Source organism: Apostichopus japonicus, chromosome 16 (assembly GCF_037975245.1).
Source record: "Apostichopus japonicus isolate 1M-3 chromosome 16, ASM3797524v1, whole genome shotgun sequence".
Classification (NCBI taxonomy): Eukaryota; Metazoa; Echinodermata; class Holothuroidea; order Aspidochirotida; family Stichopodidae; genus Apostichopus; species Apostichopus japonicus.
The window spans coordinates 39,979,410-39,998,558 of NC_092576.1; the positions used below are offsets into that span (position 1 = coordinate 39,979,410).

The following is a 19,149-nucleotide window of genomic DNA, read 5'->3' on the forward strand; positions in this document are numbered from 1 at the left end:
ATTTTAGAAACCGAACCTATCTTGAAATCCCCTCCCAGCCATTGCGTGAAACTAGAGGGGGGGGGGAGGGGTAGGGGTTGATCCATGTGTACACGGTATGCAAAGTAATGTGACCTCTGATTGGCACTCCGTCAAGGAAATGGCTATATAAAGCAGGGTTCGGTTTCTTCCGGAAGAAATTTATTTCTTCCGGGGACGTGGAAGAAACTGCAAGAAACCTGTTTCTTCCGGTATCTTCCAGTTTCTTCCGGAAGAAACTGTAAGACACTGCGAAAATCGGCATATACGCAGCACAACCCACATAAATGATAAAGAGACAAATAGTTTACCACCATCTCACTGAAATGCATAGCCATGAAACCATCAAATTATAATATGTTTGGTTTGATTATAAGTTTGGGTTGTTTTTCTACACCAAAAGATGTTTGCTTATATATCACAATATTGAAGGACTACTAATCATCTCCCGATCCCCCCAATCAACCAGAATTGGATAACTGGCCATTCGATATGCATGATTAACCTGGATTGGCCCATGCACTGGAGTTTGATGCATTGGAGTTTGATTGAAAACTCAGTTGGTAGATCCCTGGTCTTTTAATCCAGAGATCACTGGTTTGATCTCGTTCTAGACATAAGTTTATTTTCTCCTTGTATAAAATGTACAATTCCTATTATTCGATTTACTGTTATAATTATATATAAAAAAGTCCTTTCTATCACGCCCCGACCGCCCCCTCCCTGAGGTAATAGCTCCCAATATCGTTCTAACCGTATGTTCTTGTATTTCTACTATTTATTTGTTTAGTAGAATTAACCATGTTAAACCACTACCACTAGAGTTATATATTCATGCTTACTGAATTAAAATCACTTAAACCGAGTGATTGTATCGTTAGAACTGATTACTACTATTTAAACCAAACCTAATCATTCGATGGTTAGATTTGTTACCTTTTATCTTATTACCTGTCTTGGTATCTGCTCAATGGTGCCTCCCTTGGCAATTCATGGATGGCTGGTTTTGTCAAAACAACAATGCATCATCGTTAACATCTATAATAGGCCTAACGTGTCATGATAATAACCGTGTTCTGTTATTGTTATTTACTTTGCGCCAAAATTATATACGTAAGTATATGTTATATACTTACTTACTATATCGTATGTCTATACATCCCTCCAATCTAATAAATGCATAGTAAGTGTTACTTGAATACTATATCACTTTAGCCCACTGAATGTATATTTAGTTGTGCTTAGTTACTACATTAACGTTAACTACTTACTGCATTGTATGTAGTTATTTACTATATACATTGAGTGGTAGTTTTTTACTAAATCACTTGAATCCATTGGTTTTGTATTTAGTTTCGTTTAGTTACTACCTTTATGTTACTATACTGCATTGTATGAATTTATTTATGATACACATCCCTTTAATCCAATGTTTCATATTCAGTGGTAGTTACTATATCACAACCCACTCATTTGATGTTTATTTCAATTTATTTACTATATCGCTTAATCCGACTATTGTTTGTTTACTGATATTTATCTACTACATCTGTTTAATTTGGAATGTCCTTATCGTGTGTTTATTGACTTTAATTGTACCTAACCACTGTCTCCATCTTATTGAGTATCTCGCTCCACGCTAGGATCACAATCCTCTTAAGAAACATTCATTTCCATTATTACATTATGACTCGATCTTTACTCTTTCCTGTTCCTCTATTTTAGTGACCTAAATCACTGATGTATTCCCACTACTATGTACTATGTACGTGGCACTCACCAGCCAACCACCGGATTCTTGATCCAGCAGAAATTTCTGATGCCTCTTATTGGTGTCAGGAATCCAGATTACTGAGAGAAAAAAAATCGGTAATGTCAATGAAATAATATATGCATCGTAAACGATGAATGAAACAATATTAATTTCTTTTTGTTAGGCTGACATTAATCAATCCAAACGTTAAACATATGTGCGGTTATATTAGAACCTGGTGTTTACATCTAACATGTTAGAGTGACGTCATAGCCTTGGGACTAAGCCGGTCTTGATTTACACTCGTAATCAAAAAATGTCAACTGAAGTTTACTGTTTGTACATCCTGTACTACAAAATACACTTGAAGTAATAATAAAACTAATATTAAAATTCGTAAAAATAGAACAGCAACAGTTGGTAAATGTAAAATAATTTTATGAGTGGGAATTTGATTTCAATAGATTTTCACATTTTTCTTAATACGTCCTTGGTAATTAACCGGAGCTTCGATCGAATGGACGGAGCGAGAAGGGGGCAAGGCTTGTAAAACATAAAAAAACATCAAAGACAAAACATTAGAGAGAATAATGTTAAGTTTCATAATAGAGTTAAACGACTCTTAATATTGTACATAATTACACATTGCCTAGGAGTCAGGCATTCCTTACAAAGTATACACTGCCTAGGAGTTGGGCATTCCATACACTGTACACACTGTCTAGGGGCTAGACATTCATTACACTGTACACATTGCCTAGGAGTCGGGAATTCCATGCAGTATATACACTCTCATTTAATACCCCGGAAATACTCCACGTAATACTAGCCCCGTATATACACTGCTAAAAGTCCCAACCAATAAACAACACCTAGAACATTCCAGTCTATATCACGTAGTAAAGTCCTGACCAATCAACGGTCATTAATATAACCTGCCTGAACCGTGATCATCGGGGATCGACTCTCGAATATGTATTACCTCCATATACATGTACAGGCTATAAACTACGTACCCCTAAAAGTAGATACGTTGTCTCTACAAGTTCAACGAAAAGGTTCCCTCTAAAATTAGTTTACGTTATAACCTATCAAAAAGACCAGGCAATTTCCGCTACAATATGATTGAGCATTTTGTCATCTCAATTCACTGTAATTTGTTCATTCTTTAAATGACTTGATTTTTACCCTTTCTTTTGTAGGGGGGGGGGGGGATTGGCATAATTCCTTATTTCTTTTCTTGTTTAAATCAAAAGTGCAAAATATTTTTCACATTTATTAATGAATATTTAAATTTAGCATTCAAGAGATGCAATGGAAGAAGAATATTTCCAAAGCATTGTTTAAGTTCGTCTTTCAGAAAAGTAACAAATATCGTTCCTTACTTGGTGTTACAGAATGTATTTCAATTACACTGTAGTAATGACAATAATCTTCCCTGACTATTCAGCTCGTAATCTACAGAACTTGATTAACCGCGATCGTGACTTTACACACTATCGATGGTTTTCTTTATTAAATAGTGGGCGTATGTATACCACGCACATCCGACCATGGTCGTTGTTGTTCCCTATACTAGATACAGAAGAAACTCCCACACTAAAATAAGCAGAATAGTTGCTAAATCCCACGGTTATAACTGATTAACGAATTTACTGTGTTTGTTATTCTGCGTGAGGGAGGATGATAACTGGTAGGAGCAGCATTTGGAAAAGAATCAAAGATCTAGTAATCCCTGTGACTTTGAGTAATTTACAAACACTTCAGGTAGATATTTTGTTTTCCAAACTTGTTCGTATTTGTTTTCTGTTGCAAACGTCATACACGCATCAAGGGGATGATACTGAGTGATCCTCTCCTTTGTCGTACTGGTATAACTGTTATAAAAGTCACACATTTATTCATGTTACCTACTAACAGTAGAGAGGCTTTCACTTCTAGTACTTTTAAAACACCGATATAAACTGGTCGATCAATATATGGATATACCACACCTTTAACATTTTGAGATTTCAATGTGAATAAAGCTGGTTCAATCTGTAAAGATGAGGGCAGCAGACAATCCACTAGACTGGAATCAAAGAAGAGGAAAAAATGATAAAATACAATATCATATTTCAGCTAATCATAACGATTATAACCAATGTCTCCCTCAGCAGCCACCCCCCTCCCCTCAAAAAGAGAGAAAAAAGCAAGAACATTACTATTCCCGTGTATCTTAAAATGAAATAGATTAATTCATATCCTCTCTATCGTTAGATCAATATCAAAATCTCAACAGGTCAGTTCTGCTTTGTACATTTGAAGGGAAAGTTTCAATATTTTTTCTGAAGTTAATCTGAACAAGACCAAATACAAAGCTTACAATAGTTGTAACAGCAATAATTGTTCAAATAATATATATTCTTTAAGAAGGTTGCAAATTATAGTTAGCTTTTACATTCCTAAATTTTGCATATTTAACAATATGAATAGAATGACTTGCGCTTGTGCAAAAGAAGAATTCATCGAAATCAACGCTAACGATTTAACTTGCTATCATCGATCTGAAACTCAAACTATAAACATGGATGTACGTTTTCTTTGATTGTGACCTGTTCTAGTACTGTGAACAGATTATTCCCTTTTACCATTAATGATCAATGAGTAGTTCCGACCTTCATCTCGTGATCTGTATTTTGACATGCATATAATGAACCTATACAGACAAGTAACCTACCTCTTGTACAAGGTTATATGTCAGGAGACAGGAGGATTCTAAAGGGAAGTGGGTGATGACCCGCAAGTGGGTCAGCGGCTCGCTGTGCTAAATGGTTAGGTACACTCTAAAAAAGCCCTGGTTAAAATACACCAGGATGGGGTCAAAATTTTACCAGGCTCCGGGTCAGTATGCCACCTACACAATCCTGGTCAACTTGACTAGGAAATCCTGGTTAAATAAGCTTCACCAAGATCCTGGTTAATTTGTGACCAGGATTAATGGTCAGTTTGTGACCAGGAATAATGGTCAGTTTGTGACCAGGAATAATGGTCAGTTAGTGACCAGGAATAATGGTCAGTTAGTGACCAGGGACAATGGTCAGTTTGTAACCAGGAAAAATGTCAGAGGTTTAACAAATTACCTGGTTCTTTATCCATAGCATAACCAGGATTTGATTCATTATTTCATGAGACATCATTGTCAGATTGTAAACCCACCTCTTTATCAAATAACTTAAATAACCTAGGCCCAGGACAAAAAACATCCTATAGACTTAACACAGTTTTGGTAAATTAAGTACTAAGAATCCTTGTTAGATACAGACCCTCGACCTAATCAGCTGTCTCAGATGTTCTCCTTATGAATGCATCAGGCATTAAGAACTGTCATCTTCCTGGATATTGTATAACAAAAGCATTGTCATGTGGCATAGTACATATTCGGAACAACAAACTGAAACGCCAACAAGTAAAAAGTGTACAAAAATAAACAAGTACAAAAACTTGAGGGTGTAACTATCTGTTTATAAAACATCTTTAATAAATCTTCAATAAACAAACAGTAAAACATGAATGTAAACGTTAGAGAATGTTTGATGGCAAGTGGTGTAAATATATATATATATAGATTTATAATCAGGCAAATGCATACAAAGAATGAGAGGCATAATGGACGGATATAAAGAAGGTAATACTTCTACTAGTGTTGGTATCATATTAATAAGTAAACATGTAAACCTTAAAAAAATATTATGGCAAGGGTTTAACATACTTAAGTACAGCTATTACTACTAAAATAATACAGCTAAAATTACTACAAAAAACATGGAAAGCACACATAGTGAAAGATTTGAAGCTTAAAGTAAGCATAAAACTACAAGTAATTAATTACTTTTAAAACTTTTAAGGAAAATAATGTTGTACTACCGCCTTTAGTCATCTTTTCTTAAAATATTCCAGCAGGAGTTGAATAGGGAAATCTTTTGAACTGCTGAAAATGTTTAGTCATTATTATTCAAAACCCATTGAGCGCAATCAAATACAACGTAGGTTTCGTATACTATGATGAACCATACATGAATTTCGCATCACATGTAATTTTTGTGCTACAAGGTTGTCAGATGTTGACCTATGTTCCCTTTTGACATGGAACCATGAAAATTATATACTTCAAACAAGTTTTGATTTCAGTAAGATTTAATCATAGTTTGAACTTTTCATCACGGTTTCAGTTTGTTAAATGACCCTTGATTCCATGAATAGAAATACCATGTCTATGAAGTTTAAATTTTACAACTGATTTTGATTTATCATGCTATGAGTGAAAATAAAAAGTGTTAAGAAATTGTTTATGAACAATGTAAAACAAAAAGTATTAGAGAGGACTAAAGGAGAAACTTGATGGACTCACCTGTCCCTAAGGTTGAACAATGAATACTAACTGAATGCATAGTTCTGGTCTTTGACAGATAAGTACACACAAATTGAAAGCTCATTTGTAGTTACTATGTATTGAAAACTTAAAAACCCGTATGTAGGACTGTAGATTCCTCTTGGGAGACTGGTTGGAAGAATTGCTACAAATGTTGACAAAGATAGGCCAACTATGGTACTGTAGGCAGGAAGAAAACTTATAACAAACGAATGATATTGATGGCAAGTTTCCACACATTACAAACCATTACAATAAAAGAGAATAAACAATACTTGGAGATAAGTGATGATGTTTAAAGCTTCTGGCATCAGTCATCCATTCCTGCTTTCAATGCAGCCCTCATTGCAATCACGGCAGGTGATGTTTTTGATTTGACTTTACTGTCCAGTCCGTATAGAACCTTCTGGACAAACTCCCATGTGACTGCACATTGCCACGGATAGTGAAGGTCTAATACATAAAACAACTTGAAGCAAACATCAAGAGCTTTTAGTAGGGTCTGCTGCTCTAATCCATGCCCATCCGCCACAACAAAGATTTGATGGGCAGCATCCCGATCACCCATTATTAAAACAAAAGGCTGGCGGTTGTCAACTTCCTCCAAGTATTTGGGCATGTTGGTGCCAACCTTAAGAAACAGAAAAAAAGCAGATTTAAATATACACTTGCTGGAAAAATACACTTTGAAGGTATGCTGCATTGGCCCCAAATATGCCAGATATTCAAATATGGTCACCTTCGGGCAAAATTGTAAGTCTTTGACCACCCTGGAAGAAATTTACCTCACAAGACATTCAGTCATCTTTTTAAAAAAGTAACTAGTCATGTCTATGAACAGACATGCAACCTTGTCTGTTGTAGCCTTATTTTTGGAAGTTCCTTTTTTATCGTTTAAAACAATCAAAAACTTGGAAAATAAGTCCATTTAGAGAGTTTGTTTAGAAACTTCTTGAAACTTCTTTAGAAACTTGTTTAGAAACAAGGGAAGCTCCCCACTTTACCAGTTCCCACTACTGCCAGTACTATAAGAACACAAAGAAAAAAAACATTTTACAGCATAAAAGAGCATCATAAAAGACTGATTGCAAAGACCCAATTGGTCGAAGATACATGCATAGTCACTTCAATTTTCACAGCTGATAGTGTGTTTCACTACAAACTCATCAGTCTGCATGTCAATTGTTACAAATAACAACTGTTTCATTGATTTGTGACAACTTGAGTGTAACTGTAGAAGCCATAATAACTTACAGGTTGAACATCCACAAAGGATTTCATCGCATCATCAATGCTGCACCTCTTCTTCCCTTTTCTCCCAGATGGTAAAATGCAGGGCAACAAACTCAATCCAATGTTACTCTTCTTTTCATCTGAAATATACAGAAAATGCAGAAACCAATCTTTGAACAACTACTTCAGTTTCAAATAATGTTGTCTCCGTTTTGCTTATCACACGACGCAAACTTCAGCTTAGTGCATTTCTTATCTTTCGGTCAGCTGCAAACACCAATAGTTAATGTTTGAATGCTGCAACATACAGTTGACGAAGACTCGGACTTGTATCAGATTTGAGTTAGGTTCTGGACTTGGACAAGTCTCAACTTGGATCTACTGGTTATGACTACATTACTGCTGTTTACTCTATTATAAAATATCTTGAAGCTCCAATTTGAACTTCTCTCTGAAAGTATATTACAGAAATAACTAAAAGCAATCAAACTATCAATGCAATTGTATGACATCTTGTTGAAATATGTTATGATAGCAATATGTACATACCCGAATCTAGCCTATCTGCTCTGACGTTGAGATATGATTGCCACTTTCCCTGCAGATCTGCATACTGCAAAACCTTTTCAACGAAGGGCGGGGTCCACTGCATGAAAAGGTTATCTGCAACATCAGGATAAATTCTGCGAAAATCCATCTCAATCTTAAAGAGACAGGGAGAGAAAATGCAGCACATTCATAAATGGGTTGTACAAGATATATGAAGCCTAGCCTATGACAAAAAAATGTGTAATTTCTTTTAAGGGAAAAGGGGACCTGTGAATTTAGGTTGTCATAGCAAATTGAGCCAATTTTTTTAAATATGCGTCTGAATTGCGATATTGGATATTACTTGGTTCAGTGGGAGGCCTGTTGTTATATTTGCTACCAAAAGTATTGACAATTACTTACCATGCCAGGAATATCAATAAGCCTCGGGTACTCCTTAAGGATGGACGAAATTGATAAACCAGGATTTGCCCGGATCCACTCTGCCCGTTTTATCGTCGTCTTCTCCATGAACTCGTGCACCTGAGAGAGTGGCTCAATGTGATTTTTTAGCCATTCTTTCATAGCATAGTCGTCTGTTTCACTTACAGAGCAGTCTGTGTGGGAAAAAAGGTATTATATGGAATGAGATATCTCAAGATTCCTTTCATTTAATTCTCAATATTCTGAGAGAATTTCAACAAATATTTCATTAATTACATGTGATTAATACTGTAGTTAAATAGCAAACTGTCTGGCCAACATTATTGATGAGGTATGTTAAATTTCTGTTAATTTGACACACTGTCACACACAAGTATTCAAATGAAAAATATAGAAGGTTTCTTTATGCAATACTAAGGACAAAACATAAACAAAACAAAGGATCAAGCCAGACAGCTCATATGGTATGTCCCAGTCACGGCAAGTATAGTGAATATAACGTACTGTCAAAATGAAATGTTGGTTAAAATACCTGTTAATTAGATTTATCTTGCTAAAAGCAGATAGAACACTTTAATTGAAATTATTTCACAAACTGAACTTGAATAACAGTAAACAGTATCTACCTGGTAACGCGGTAACTTTCACCATCTTTGAAACAGTTGGAACCTGGGCAGTCCGCTTAGTACCACTTGTGCGTCTGCGAACATTTCGCAGCCTTTCCTCGAGCCAACCACTTGCAGAATGCAACCCTTTTCCAGGAGTATACCAAGCTTCCTGTGTGAATATAGCAACACCAAAGAAATAATCTGTAAGCCTTCAAAAAATTACAAAATACATCACAGACAAACAACATTTTGAGTATCTGAGGCAAACAACAATGCCTCATATCAATTACACTTTTAGGAGAAAATGAAGAGCAGAATTTAATTTGAATATGGGTAATTCAATCTAAAACCAACTCATTTTCACCCCTTATATCTGGCTAGAGATTTATGTAAGGTTTATAGCGCCTTCCAAGAAATTTGGCAGCTCCTTGGTTTCCCCAAAATGTTGAAGTCCATGAAACTGCAAAAGTGGTTGTGGCACCCAAAATTTAAATGAACTCAACTTGGAAAGTACAAGGCTGAGAACACTTAGGTTTTTGGATTTCAATCATAGTCACATATTGTTTCAGATGAGCTAAAGATCAGCCAAATCTAAGAGGTGACTAGCTCAGCCCTATGGAACGATCCATATCATACTACTTACAAATCCTTGACCTTCTTCATCTTTTAATACAGGAAAGTCCTGAATTATAGCTCTTGCCATCCTGACTTTTATATCTGTTGTGGGTCTGTGTGCAATTAATTGAAAGAGGAAGAAAAAAGTATTTTATCTCAAGCCAGCAGCCAGTTAAAAAAGTGAAATGGAATACTTTTCACTTTGGCAATAATACAGTAAAATCACCCTTACATGAAAGGGTGGAGCCAACATCCAGCTGCTTTATTGCAAATTATGATGAATACTGGAACTGTCCTTTTGACTCAAAATACTGTACATGTTGCATGTAACCTCAATCACCGGCAAATAAAATAGTGGCAGTGAGGGCAGTGGCAAAGGTTACCAGAGGTCACTATCACGGTAGTGAGAGGTGCAGCAGTGTAACAGACAGGTAAGTGAGGAGTGAAGTAAATTATTGCAAAGATTGAACCTGAAATGAATCAAGTTTCGCCCAAATCCCATATGGCAGAAACAATGAGTGAACATTCTTTCTCTCATATAATGTAGTAAAGGTACTAACCTGTCACCAAAATTTTCAATCATGTAGGCAACAAGAATCTGTACCATTTTGAGCCTTCTCTTTCTACTGAGCACACCACTTTCTAGTTCCTTTATAATATCTCCGCCTTCTGATGAGTGGCTCTCGAGAATTGTTCTGACACTCTTTAAAAATGGAATAGAGACAATAATATAATGACAGCTGATGTTGTAATAAACCAGTTGTTTTGATAAATTGATATTAAATAATATACTGTAACCTTCACATAATACATACAGTAAATCACATAAGTTTTATAGATTTGTGGTAAAATTGTCATTTGACTGGGAATTTATGTTGGTTACCTCTTGCAGATTTACACTGAGGATCTAGTATGATTTCCAAAATTGTATTTTGTTCTGTCAAGAAATTCAGAAGGCAACTCAATTTAAAGCAACCCTGCTCAAGTGACACAGAACATGACTGCAGTTGTAGCACCAGGGAGCTTAAACTTTCTCAAAACATTTTGGAGGGATGTTCTTTTCATGAGGATTAAAAGCTATCCAAATTTCAAATTGTATGGTTTGTGGGACCTACTGTAGCTGTAAGAGATCTGCCACATGCTGAACACATTGCAATTTGAAGAATGTTGACTCAGGCAATTAAATAAATATATTTTCCATTGCACTACACTTGTACTACCTGTACAATACTGAATATTACTGTACAGGTATGCCATATGCCAGCCTCATTGTCTTTTGATGAAGAACAGTATTGCTTTAAGTATTTTGGCAAAGACATAATTTACAATTTATAGTCATTCAGATACATTAGAAGAGAACTTCCCGTACTAGATTATTTCATGCCAGAAAATGTGATATTTGGGAATCCTTTAATGGCTAATAAGTAGTACATACAGTACACTGCTTGACAAGTAGGCAGAAAAGTATTTTATACTCACGAAGGCAGGTATGACCTCCCAATGGTAAGATTTGGACTTTTTAAGTGGGACACTGTTCTCCACAAGGCTGGAATCGTCACTTGTAGTGTCCAGTGATGATCTCTTTGGAGTAGATGTAGTCGGGAGAAAAAGGTCTGGTACATAATCCAGCGAGTTGTTCATTACAGCAAGTGTCTAAAGTTAGAGAAATTAAATTAAAGTTTACGTCAAAGCTTTGAAATTAATCGCTCAAGGAATTCTATGGCGTAGAGTAACATAACAAAGTTCAGTGGCCTGGTATGATTTTGCTGCATGGTAGGGTTGACGGTCGTACAGGTTGTTTACTGATATGACAGACCAAGCAGGTTCTGCAATCTGTTGTAGAGCATAAGTATGTGTGTGTCTATCATATTTTACAGTATCCCAAGACTCTGTGACCAATTTGACACCATTGTCAATACAGATGACATAGATGATCTGCTGAAATATTGGCTCCTCTTGATCACATTTGCCAGTGACAACTAATAGGTTTTTGCAGTACTTGACTCCATGAACAATGCTCCATTTGGCAATAAAGACCTCCTCAAACATATGCATACCAAGTTCCCTGCTCAGGAATTCTGCTCGATCCAGTGATACTAATATGGTTGAACAACCAGGCCCCACCTCAACATCTTTGTGCACAAGATCTACTCCACTGATCATGTTATAACAGAGGAACATTTGCTGTCGTTCGCTCAGAGTCTTTAGTATGTTCCGGTAATTACAAATTATGTGACCAAGACGTTTGAAGAATCTATGTTTGGCTTCAAACCTCATTGTCCAATAATTGATCAATGGTCCTAGTAATTGCATCTGTTGTGGATAGTGGGTCATGAAGTGGTGTTTAGGCTTCAAATTTCGATCTGGATATAGATTCAAAAAGTGATTATGATGGTCTTGAATAAGATGTTTAAGAAACAATGTTTCATCTGCTGTAACTTCTGGGCAGAAGATGAAGTCCATACATTCCAAAAGAATAAGAATCAGTTCTAGGTGAGTGTTACCCTCCGGAACTTTGTCTCCAATCATAAGAGGAAGATAACGTATAAGACACCACATCTGGGATGCAGTCTGTCCAGATGGCCTATCTGGGTTCTGAACTTTGTTGCGGGATATTGGGGAAGGCTTGTTTTTTGAATCAAAAGGTGCATAGTCAAAACTAGTGATTCTGCTATTAAGTAAGTCAAGATCAAAGAATCCATCCTGCATTAAATTTCCTAAAACAAGATGAACTTCAAGACCACATATGCCTTCCAGTAAGTCATGCATTAAATCAGGTGCATAATTAGTTGTTACATGGAAGTGTGCCAGATCATTTAAAAGGCATGGAATTTTGACACCGGTAGAGGCTGGGTCATTACGACGAACATCTTCATTATAATTGTTAAAGTTGCGAAGTAGCTCAGGCTTTGATACTGATGCATTTTGCATATCATTCCTATGCATTCTGCAATGCCTGCAATAGTGATTGCTGACGAAACTCTCCACAAAGCCACAGATTCCATTCATACCTAGGTTATCCCCAGCAACTTGAGCGACACTAATGTGAACAATCCCCTCAAATGCATCTGTTGTAATTTGCAATCCATCTCTCTCAAGCATCTGTAAGTCATTCACGAGAGGTTGCAAAATAGGATCAAATCCATAAGTTTTCACATCCCCAGCATTGTACAATGCCACAAGAAAACAGTTACACAGCGAAGAACGAAACTGAGGGGGTAAATTTAGTATTGTGCAATAAATTACTCCAATTTTATGCAAACCTGCCTTCGACCCTAGCGGATTGGTAATCTCGCACTCATCAGTGTACAAAAGAAGTTTGATGTTCAATTGGTTAGAGAAGAACTCATTATCTTTACAGAACTTTCCATCGTGAAAATCCCGCATCACTCCATCATTACTAGGCTGGTAGTGGCAAACAGTTCTCATGAATCCCTTACTTTCCAAAACACATTTTAAAAGATCATGCAGCGGAATGTATTGGAAGGTAACATGCTTTGCTACTTGAACAACATGACCAGTTTGTGCATTATTGCGAGGGTAATATGCAACAGCGAATGGTATTTCACGTGGTTTAATAAAATAGCCACTTTGTACAAAATATTGATGTTGTTGATGAGCAGTTTCCAAGTGCTCATATGGGTATTGATGTTCTGCAAACAAATCCATGAGAGTCTTCCTTCTATCATCATCCTCATGTATCCCTAAACCTTGTAGTAACTCAGCTGTTTTGAATTGTAATGTATTAATAACATCAAAGAATAAACTTGATGTTTCAGAGACCACATGATCAACTGTAGATTGAACGACACTGCTGGATGCCTTCAACTTAGCTAACGTTGATGCAGCCAACTTTGTTACATCTTCCTTAGCAAGTACATGTTCATTACCACCATCAACGTTAGGAGGAATAGCCTCAGGGTCCTCACCAGGGACGTCCTGAATGATATCAATGACAGGATGTGCAACATTTACATTCACATCACCAAATTCAAGGATATCGTGGTTCCTTTCAACATGCCTTTTGAGAGCAGTTGAATATCTGAATGTCTGTAAACAGCCATCTTGGCCACAGGCTACTGGACGGGTAAACATTCTGCCAGCTAAAAGAGCATGTCTGTTTTTAAAATGCCAAACAAGTGAACTTGCATTTCCATGGACAACCAGGTCACATACTGAACAAGTATATCCCATGATTACTAAAAGTAACAATTCACTGTGTGTCAGTTGAAAATAGTATGTACCTGCTCTTCTTGTAATTTTTTCAGGAACTTTTTTCGTGGTCCTACCGCTTTCACCATTTCTGTTAAGGCTGCTTCGTCTAGCAACAAGAAAGCTTCCTCATCGATCATGTTCTCTGAAGAAAAAATAGTGAAACATGGCTCAAATACAATCCCTTTGGTACAGTACGATTGAATGTAGTTCCCCCACCAAGAGCATTCATCAAAAAATTAAATGAAACATTTTAAACATTTCTGATGAAGCTCTATCTACAAAAAAATGTTAATCTATAATCCTGTCAAAATAAAAACTGTCATTCATTAGATCACTACGGAATGATGCACAGATGTATTAAACCACCAACTTTACTTTTGGGCCTAACAGTAAGTTTGGCCCAAACACTAAGTGTTAAAAAACATGCCATTGCGAACTAATAATTTGGCTAAATGTGGCTAAACATAACTGTGACCTAAAACCTTTCCAAACTTCCAAATTACTTTTTGCAAACAAATGCAACAGAACTCGTATATATGAAAGTAAGCTAGATCATTGATATTCACTGCAATACTACTACTAGGCCTATCCCTGTAGTGTAAGTGCAGGGAATAATTTAGTGTTCAAATTTTGCGTGGCAGTTCTGAGGTTTTTTACAGTTCTTTAGCGTAAAATCGTTGATTGTGTAGCAAATTGAGATGCGATACTGAATAAATTATTCCCTAAAATGGAATTGTATTTGTAAGTTGGCCTAGGCTAGATTGACTAGTTTAACACTTTAAAAGGCCTGACACATAGTCCTAGCCTAACTTACTGTAGTAATAATTAACAGTGGGGATTAACATTAGTATACGCTTAGCCATTAGTATCAGCAGGCCTAGCCTAATACTGTTAGACTATGCGTAGCCTATGCACAAACTAAGGAGAGTTGCAATCGCGATATGGTATTGGTAGTTGCTACAGTAGGCTAAATTTCTGTCGTAAAATTAAGCAAAAACACACAAGAGTAACCATTTTTAGTGGCGGTTCGCTCCTTTTTAGGGCAGTTATTTATAGGGCGGCATAAGTCACGGCAACCGGTTTAACGTAGGCCAACTTAAGGTACTAAAGTAAAGCACACCTGTTCGACAGCTAGCAATGTATAGGCTTATCCATCGCTAGACCTGTCCTAACGTTGGGCCTAGCCCTATTAGTCAACTTAGTGTTAGCCCACTCCATTGGCCTACCGAACGTCTGATCAGAAAATCGCACGTATTTCAAAGGAAATAGGTCAAACCTTTCTGCACAATAATCAAAACAAACTTTACCTTCAAATATTTCATTCAGTGATGATAGATTCCATTCTGCTAATTTTTCTTTGACAAACTCATCCATGGTTTCTGGCCTGATGTGAAATCTTTCGACCGACAATGTGTTATGAAAAGCCCGCGAAGTTAGCATGTCAATTACGTCACTGAATTCAACCAGGAAAGAGGTTAAAAGTAAGAGCGTGATAAAATTCATATCAGGCTAACCAGGATACGGGTTGGCTGCTTATATTTTAACCCCAATGGTGTCACTTTGAGGTAACCAGGATTATTCCACCAGGACGTTTTTAGAGTGTAGATGGTCAAATGCACGATTTCAGAGTAGACAGGTAAGAGAGGATTAAGTAAATATGATATGTGCTCATGACAACATAACTCTATCACAGCATTATTAATAGACACATACATAATTGAAAATGAAAAATCAAGTTTGTACATATCCTTGATGAAAGTTTATATTAATAAGTATAATTCTCTCAACGTAATCAACATATTTAGATATATTAAATAATGTTTGTTGTGTTTCTCCTCAGCATCACTCTATAATTCTACAGTTTTAATTATAATAATCTCAATACAAATATAAGTTTCTCCCTTTTCTTAGTCGTTAGGATACCTACAGTTCTCAATTTACAGAATGCAATTTCAATTCTCCTCTCAAAGACCAGTCAGAATGTCCTGCCCTGTTATGTTACCGAGTATTATATAAATTATAGTCTGAATCATCGTCTGTATTAAATATATATGAGTCATAATATATCCATTGAACTATTTTAAGCACATAGCCTAGATATGTTTATACAACTCAGTATAAAACATGTGGACGGGCGAGCAACAAAAATTACATAAAGGCATATAAGGGTCTATATGGAAGCATACATATAGTTCCATGGGATAAGTTCGTTTATAGAGATTTAGTCTGAAAATATTTTATATCGCATCGCAAGGATGAGGGGGGTGGGTGGACTTGCAGTAGGTTGTTGCAGTAGGTTGTTGCAGTATGATATTGTCCATGCCTATGTATTATAATGCTTGTATTTCCGTCAACTGTTTTGTATACTAGGCTGATTTGAGAGTACATTTGTATAATGGAGACAGGTTAGAGGCGAGTGCAGTAAATTCCTCTAACAGATATCGCGGTATATATATATATATATATATACCTATATATTGTGACAAACCACGCCTGTGTTCAATTGATCATATCCATTCACAATAAGCCGTCCCCGCTGAACTCGCAGTGTCACATAGTATGTGTAACAAAATATAAGTGAGAATATGAGAAATATGCCTTAAACTTCACGTAGGGCTTACACAGCGTTCGAGTATAAACAATCTATTCACAACGCGACACTGTTTTCACCAGATGCAAACAATATTCACATTTAAATAGCATTTAACCAAGCGCGAAAGAAACTCCAATCATCGGAGTAACGAAAACTGGATTGATACCCTTTAGTTGGCAAGTTTAGTAACATATTTGTAAACAGAAATACTCGTTTACCGATTGCCAATGTGACCTTCAGCGCTACATTTCGTTGATGTATTCACGGTATTCCGTATCCAAGAGATGTACTTTAGCTGTGCAATTGTTAACCACGTGACGAATTACAATGTGATTGACAGGTCGAATATAGAATTTACAATAGAAAGTAGACAACGTATTTAATTGTATTGTTAGATGTTACAATAATACAAAGGATACAATGAATATGTTGAAAAATGGACGACGCGCGTATTGGTAGAGCTTAAAATAAAAGGAAAGTTAACACCCCTATAGTAGGCCTGTAAAAATGACGTTAAATAATAGATGTACAACATGAGTGTAAATACAGACAGAAAAAAGTCATTTTTGAGACTAAAAATAAGCCATGACAACTGATTTAAAACGAATTGGTAGCGCGCTGAGAAGTTTATTATAGGTCACTTGAAAATGTTTAACTGGGATCTGCTCTGTCAACATACTCTGTCCTGTTAATTGTCAGTTGTAATCATGAAGTTAGGATGATATGGATGGCATACAGGAATGGGTTTGTCAGAGCTGGTTGATCAAATTATTTAATTCATATAATTATATCATCAAAAACTACTTGAAATAATATTTTTCATTGGCAGATGGCGGGAATAAGGGGAGGGGAAAGAGAAGATTAAATATTCCAACGAGATGAGACAAGGGTCATATCCCATAATATCTCTGTTTCTGGATTTCACTTACATCGCGGAAGATCTAGAAGAGGTTCGGGCAATTGAGTGTTTGGGCATTGTGTCATAGACGTTATAAGGAGTTACGGCGTTCTACGTTTGCGTTATTTAATGACTTTATATATGTTATTGTCTAAATATCCAATTATCAGGGGTGTTTGTACCATTCATAATGTTTTTTTGTTTTTTTTGTGATGTTCATGTTTATGGGTCATACGAACCATTCACTTGTAGGGATGGGAGGGAGGAGAGGGAGGGGAGAGCGTGGAGAGATGGTTGAGAGGAGAGAAGGTGGAGAGAGGAGAGAGAGGAGAGGGAGGGGAGAGAGGGGAAAGAAGGGAGAGCAGGGTTGAAGGAGCAGTGTTGTGATCTAAAACATTAGTAATAACATGAAAGAATCCAAAAGAATCAAGTTACAAGAATTGTTTATATAACGGAAAAGGGATTGAGACCAACAACAAGGGGAGCATGGTAACATGAGAGGGTGCGGAGGAATTGTGTAAACTGTTTCTAGTCAGATAGGTGCGAATGTATACAGGGGTGAGTGAGACAAAAACAGGTTTGATGGGGGAGCAGTTATATGCTGAAGGGAACAAGGGGTGCTAAATAGGGTTATGGTAAAGGGTAAAGAGGTGTGTTGATTTGATGGGTACATGTAATATTAACGGATTAAGATAAATAGGGCAATATTAAAAAGGTAAATTCAATGTTTTTAATATGTCTTTTCATGTCGCGTTTGATGAATTTGGGATGAATTACGGTGTCAATTGTTCATATTCTTTGACAAATATTGTATCCGACTAAAAGAAAAAAAACATATTCAATTCTTTACCAAACCATCTAAAGATAATAGGTTAAACAAGCACGCGTTTTATATTCCTTTCACGAAGCTTTAATATTTTTTTCTTTGTTTTCTGGCCAGTTCCGAGAAAGTTTTGAAGCAGGTCAGTCAAGTTTGGTTGATCTTAGATAGTTTACTTTTAGTATTTATTTTCTTTCGTAGTTTTTATAATTGATTTATTTCGTCTAACCTTATACATCAGGTGTCTCTAACCCCCCCCCCCCCCCCTTTCCGCGATCTCTCATGTTATCAGGTTTATCCTTTACAAACGTCAATAAAAAACAACTCTTATTTCCTTTGGCTACAGATATTCAAAATAACGAATTATATAAATGCCTTATAATATTCAATAAATCCTTTTGTCGATAGTCTCTCTAATCCACAACAGTTATTGCATTTCACTCTCTTGTTCTTATATATTTTCTATATCAGTAATTTTAATTTAATTAATGTCTTGCTTTCTTGAATTTGTAAGAAATAGTAGATTGTTTTTGTATTGTAATTTTCAGCGTTTTATTTTGTTATTTTCAATCCAATATACTCAATATTCTGAACACTCACCCTCCAGTTATAACTGTATTTATCATTACTATCTGTTGTTATTTTTAAAGATATTATCTTTGCGTTATGCATGATAGAGACATATTTACATATGTATTAAATATACTTACTACAGTTGCTTGGATCTTTGGGAGTGTTGTACATATTTTAATATTCCATTAACTTCATGTTTATTCATTTCTCTCCCTTTCTCTGTCAGTATGTGCATATTCTCTATTGATGTTATGATTGGTAGAGAGAGACCAGAGGAGAGGATGATGTTCCCATCTCCATCAATCTTACTAAAGGAAAATACTAGATTCACCCTGTGTATGGGAATCTGAGGAAAGGAAAATAGCAGATATAATTAACATCATGATGTTTGCTTACTTGATTGATATATGGAAGTAATAAAGTTAATATTTAGGAATATT

The 19,149-nt window shown here is 36.1% G+C and overlaps 2 protein-coding genes and 1 long non-coding RNA gene across 5 annotated transcripts in view; 1 reads left to right on the plus strand and 2 right to left on the minus strand.

The window, feature by feature from the left end:
• LOC139982934 (uncharacterized) overlaps positions 1-19,149 on the plus strand; it is a 149,378-nt gene that overhangs the window by 32,915 nt on the left and 97,314 nt on the right. The window lies entirely within an intron of this gene.
• The window catches only part of LOC139982927 (uncharacterized), a 58,834-nt gene that overhangs the window by 1,881 nt on the left and 37,804 nt on the right, over positions 1-19,149 (minus strand). Inside the window, exons 14-16 of the mRNA XM_071996132.1 lie at positions 18,847-19,055; positions 3,766-3,842; positions 1,799-1,869 (exon numbers count right to left, since the gene is read on the minus strand). Coding sequence (XP_071852233.1) covers positions 1,799-1,869; positions 3,766-3,842; positions 18,847-19,055 — 357 coding nt within the window. The remainder of the gene's footprint in view (positions 1-1,798; positions 1,870-3,765; positions 3,843-18,846; positions 19,056-19,149) is intronic.
• On the minus strand, positions 4,596-15,430 carry LOC139982929 (uncharacterized). 3 transcript variants are annotated; one of them, XM_071996135.1, is made up of 10 exons: positions 15,133-15,426; positions 13,855-13,967; positions 11,090-11,263; positions 10,171-10,313; positions 9,639-9,723; positions 9,014-9,164; positions 8,367-8,560; positions 7,965-8,118; positions 7,437-7,555; positions 4,596-6,813 (listed from the first exon to the last, which is right to left on the minus strand). In XM_071996135.1, the coding sequence occupies exons 1-10, from the start codon at positions 15,326-15,328 to the stop codon at positions 6,493-6,495; spliced, it is 1,650 nt and encodes a 549-aa protein (XP_071852236.1). In that variant the 5' UTR covers positions 15,329-15,426; the 3' UTR covers positions 4,596-6,492. The 3 variants fall into 3 exon arrangements, with proteins under 3 accessions (XP_071852236.1, XP_071852237.1, XP_071852235.1); XM_071996136.1 differs by lacking the exon at positions 13,855-13,967 and having other exon boundaries at positions 15,133-15,425; XM_071996134.1 differs by lacking the exons at positions 4,596-6,813; positions 7,437-7,555; positions 7,965-8,118; ... (2 more) ...; positions 9,639-9,723; positions 10,171-10,313 and having other exon boundaries at positions 11,184-13,967; positions 15,133-15,430.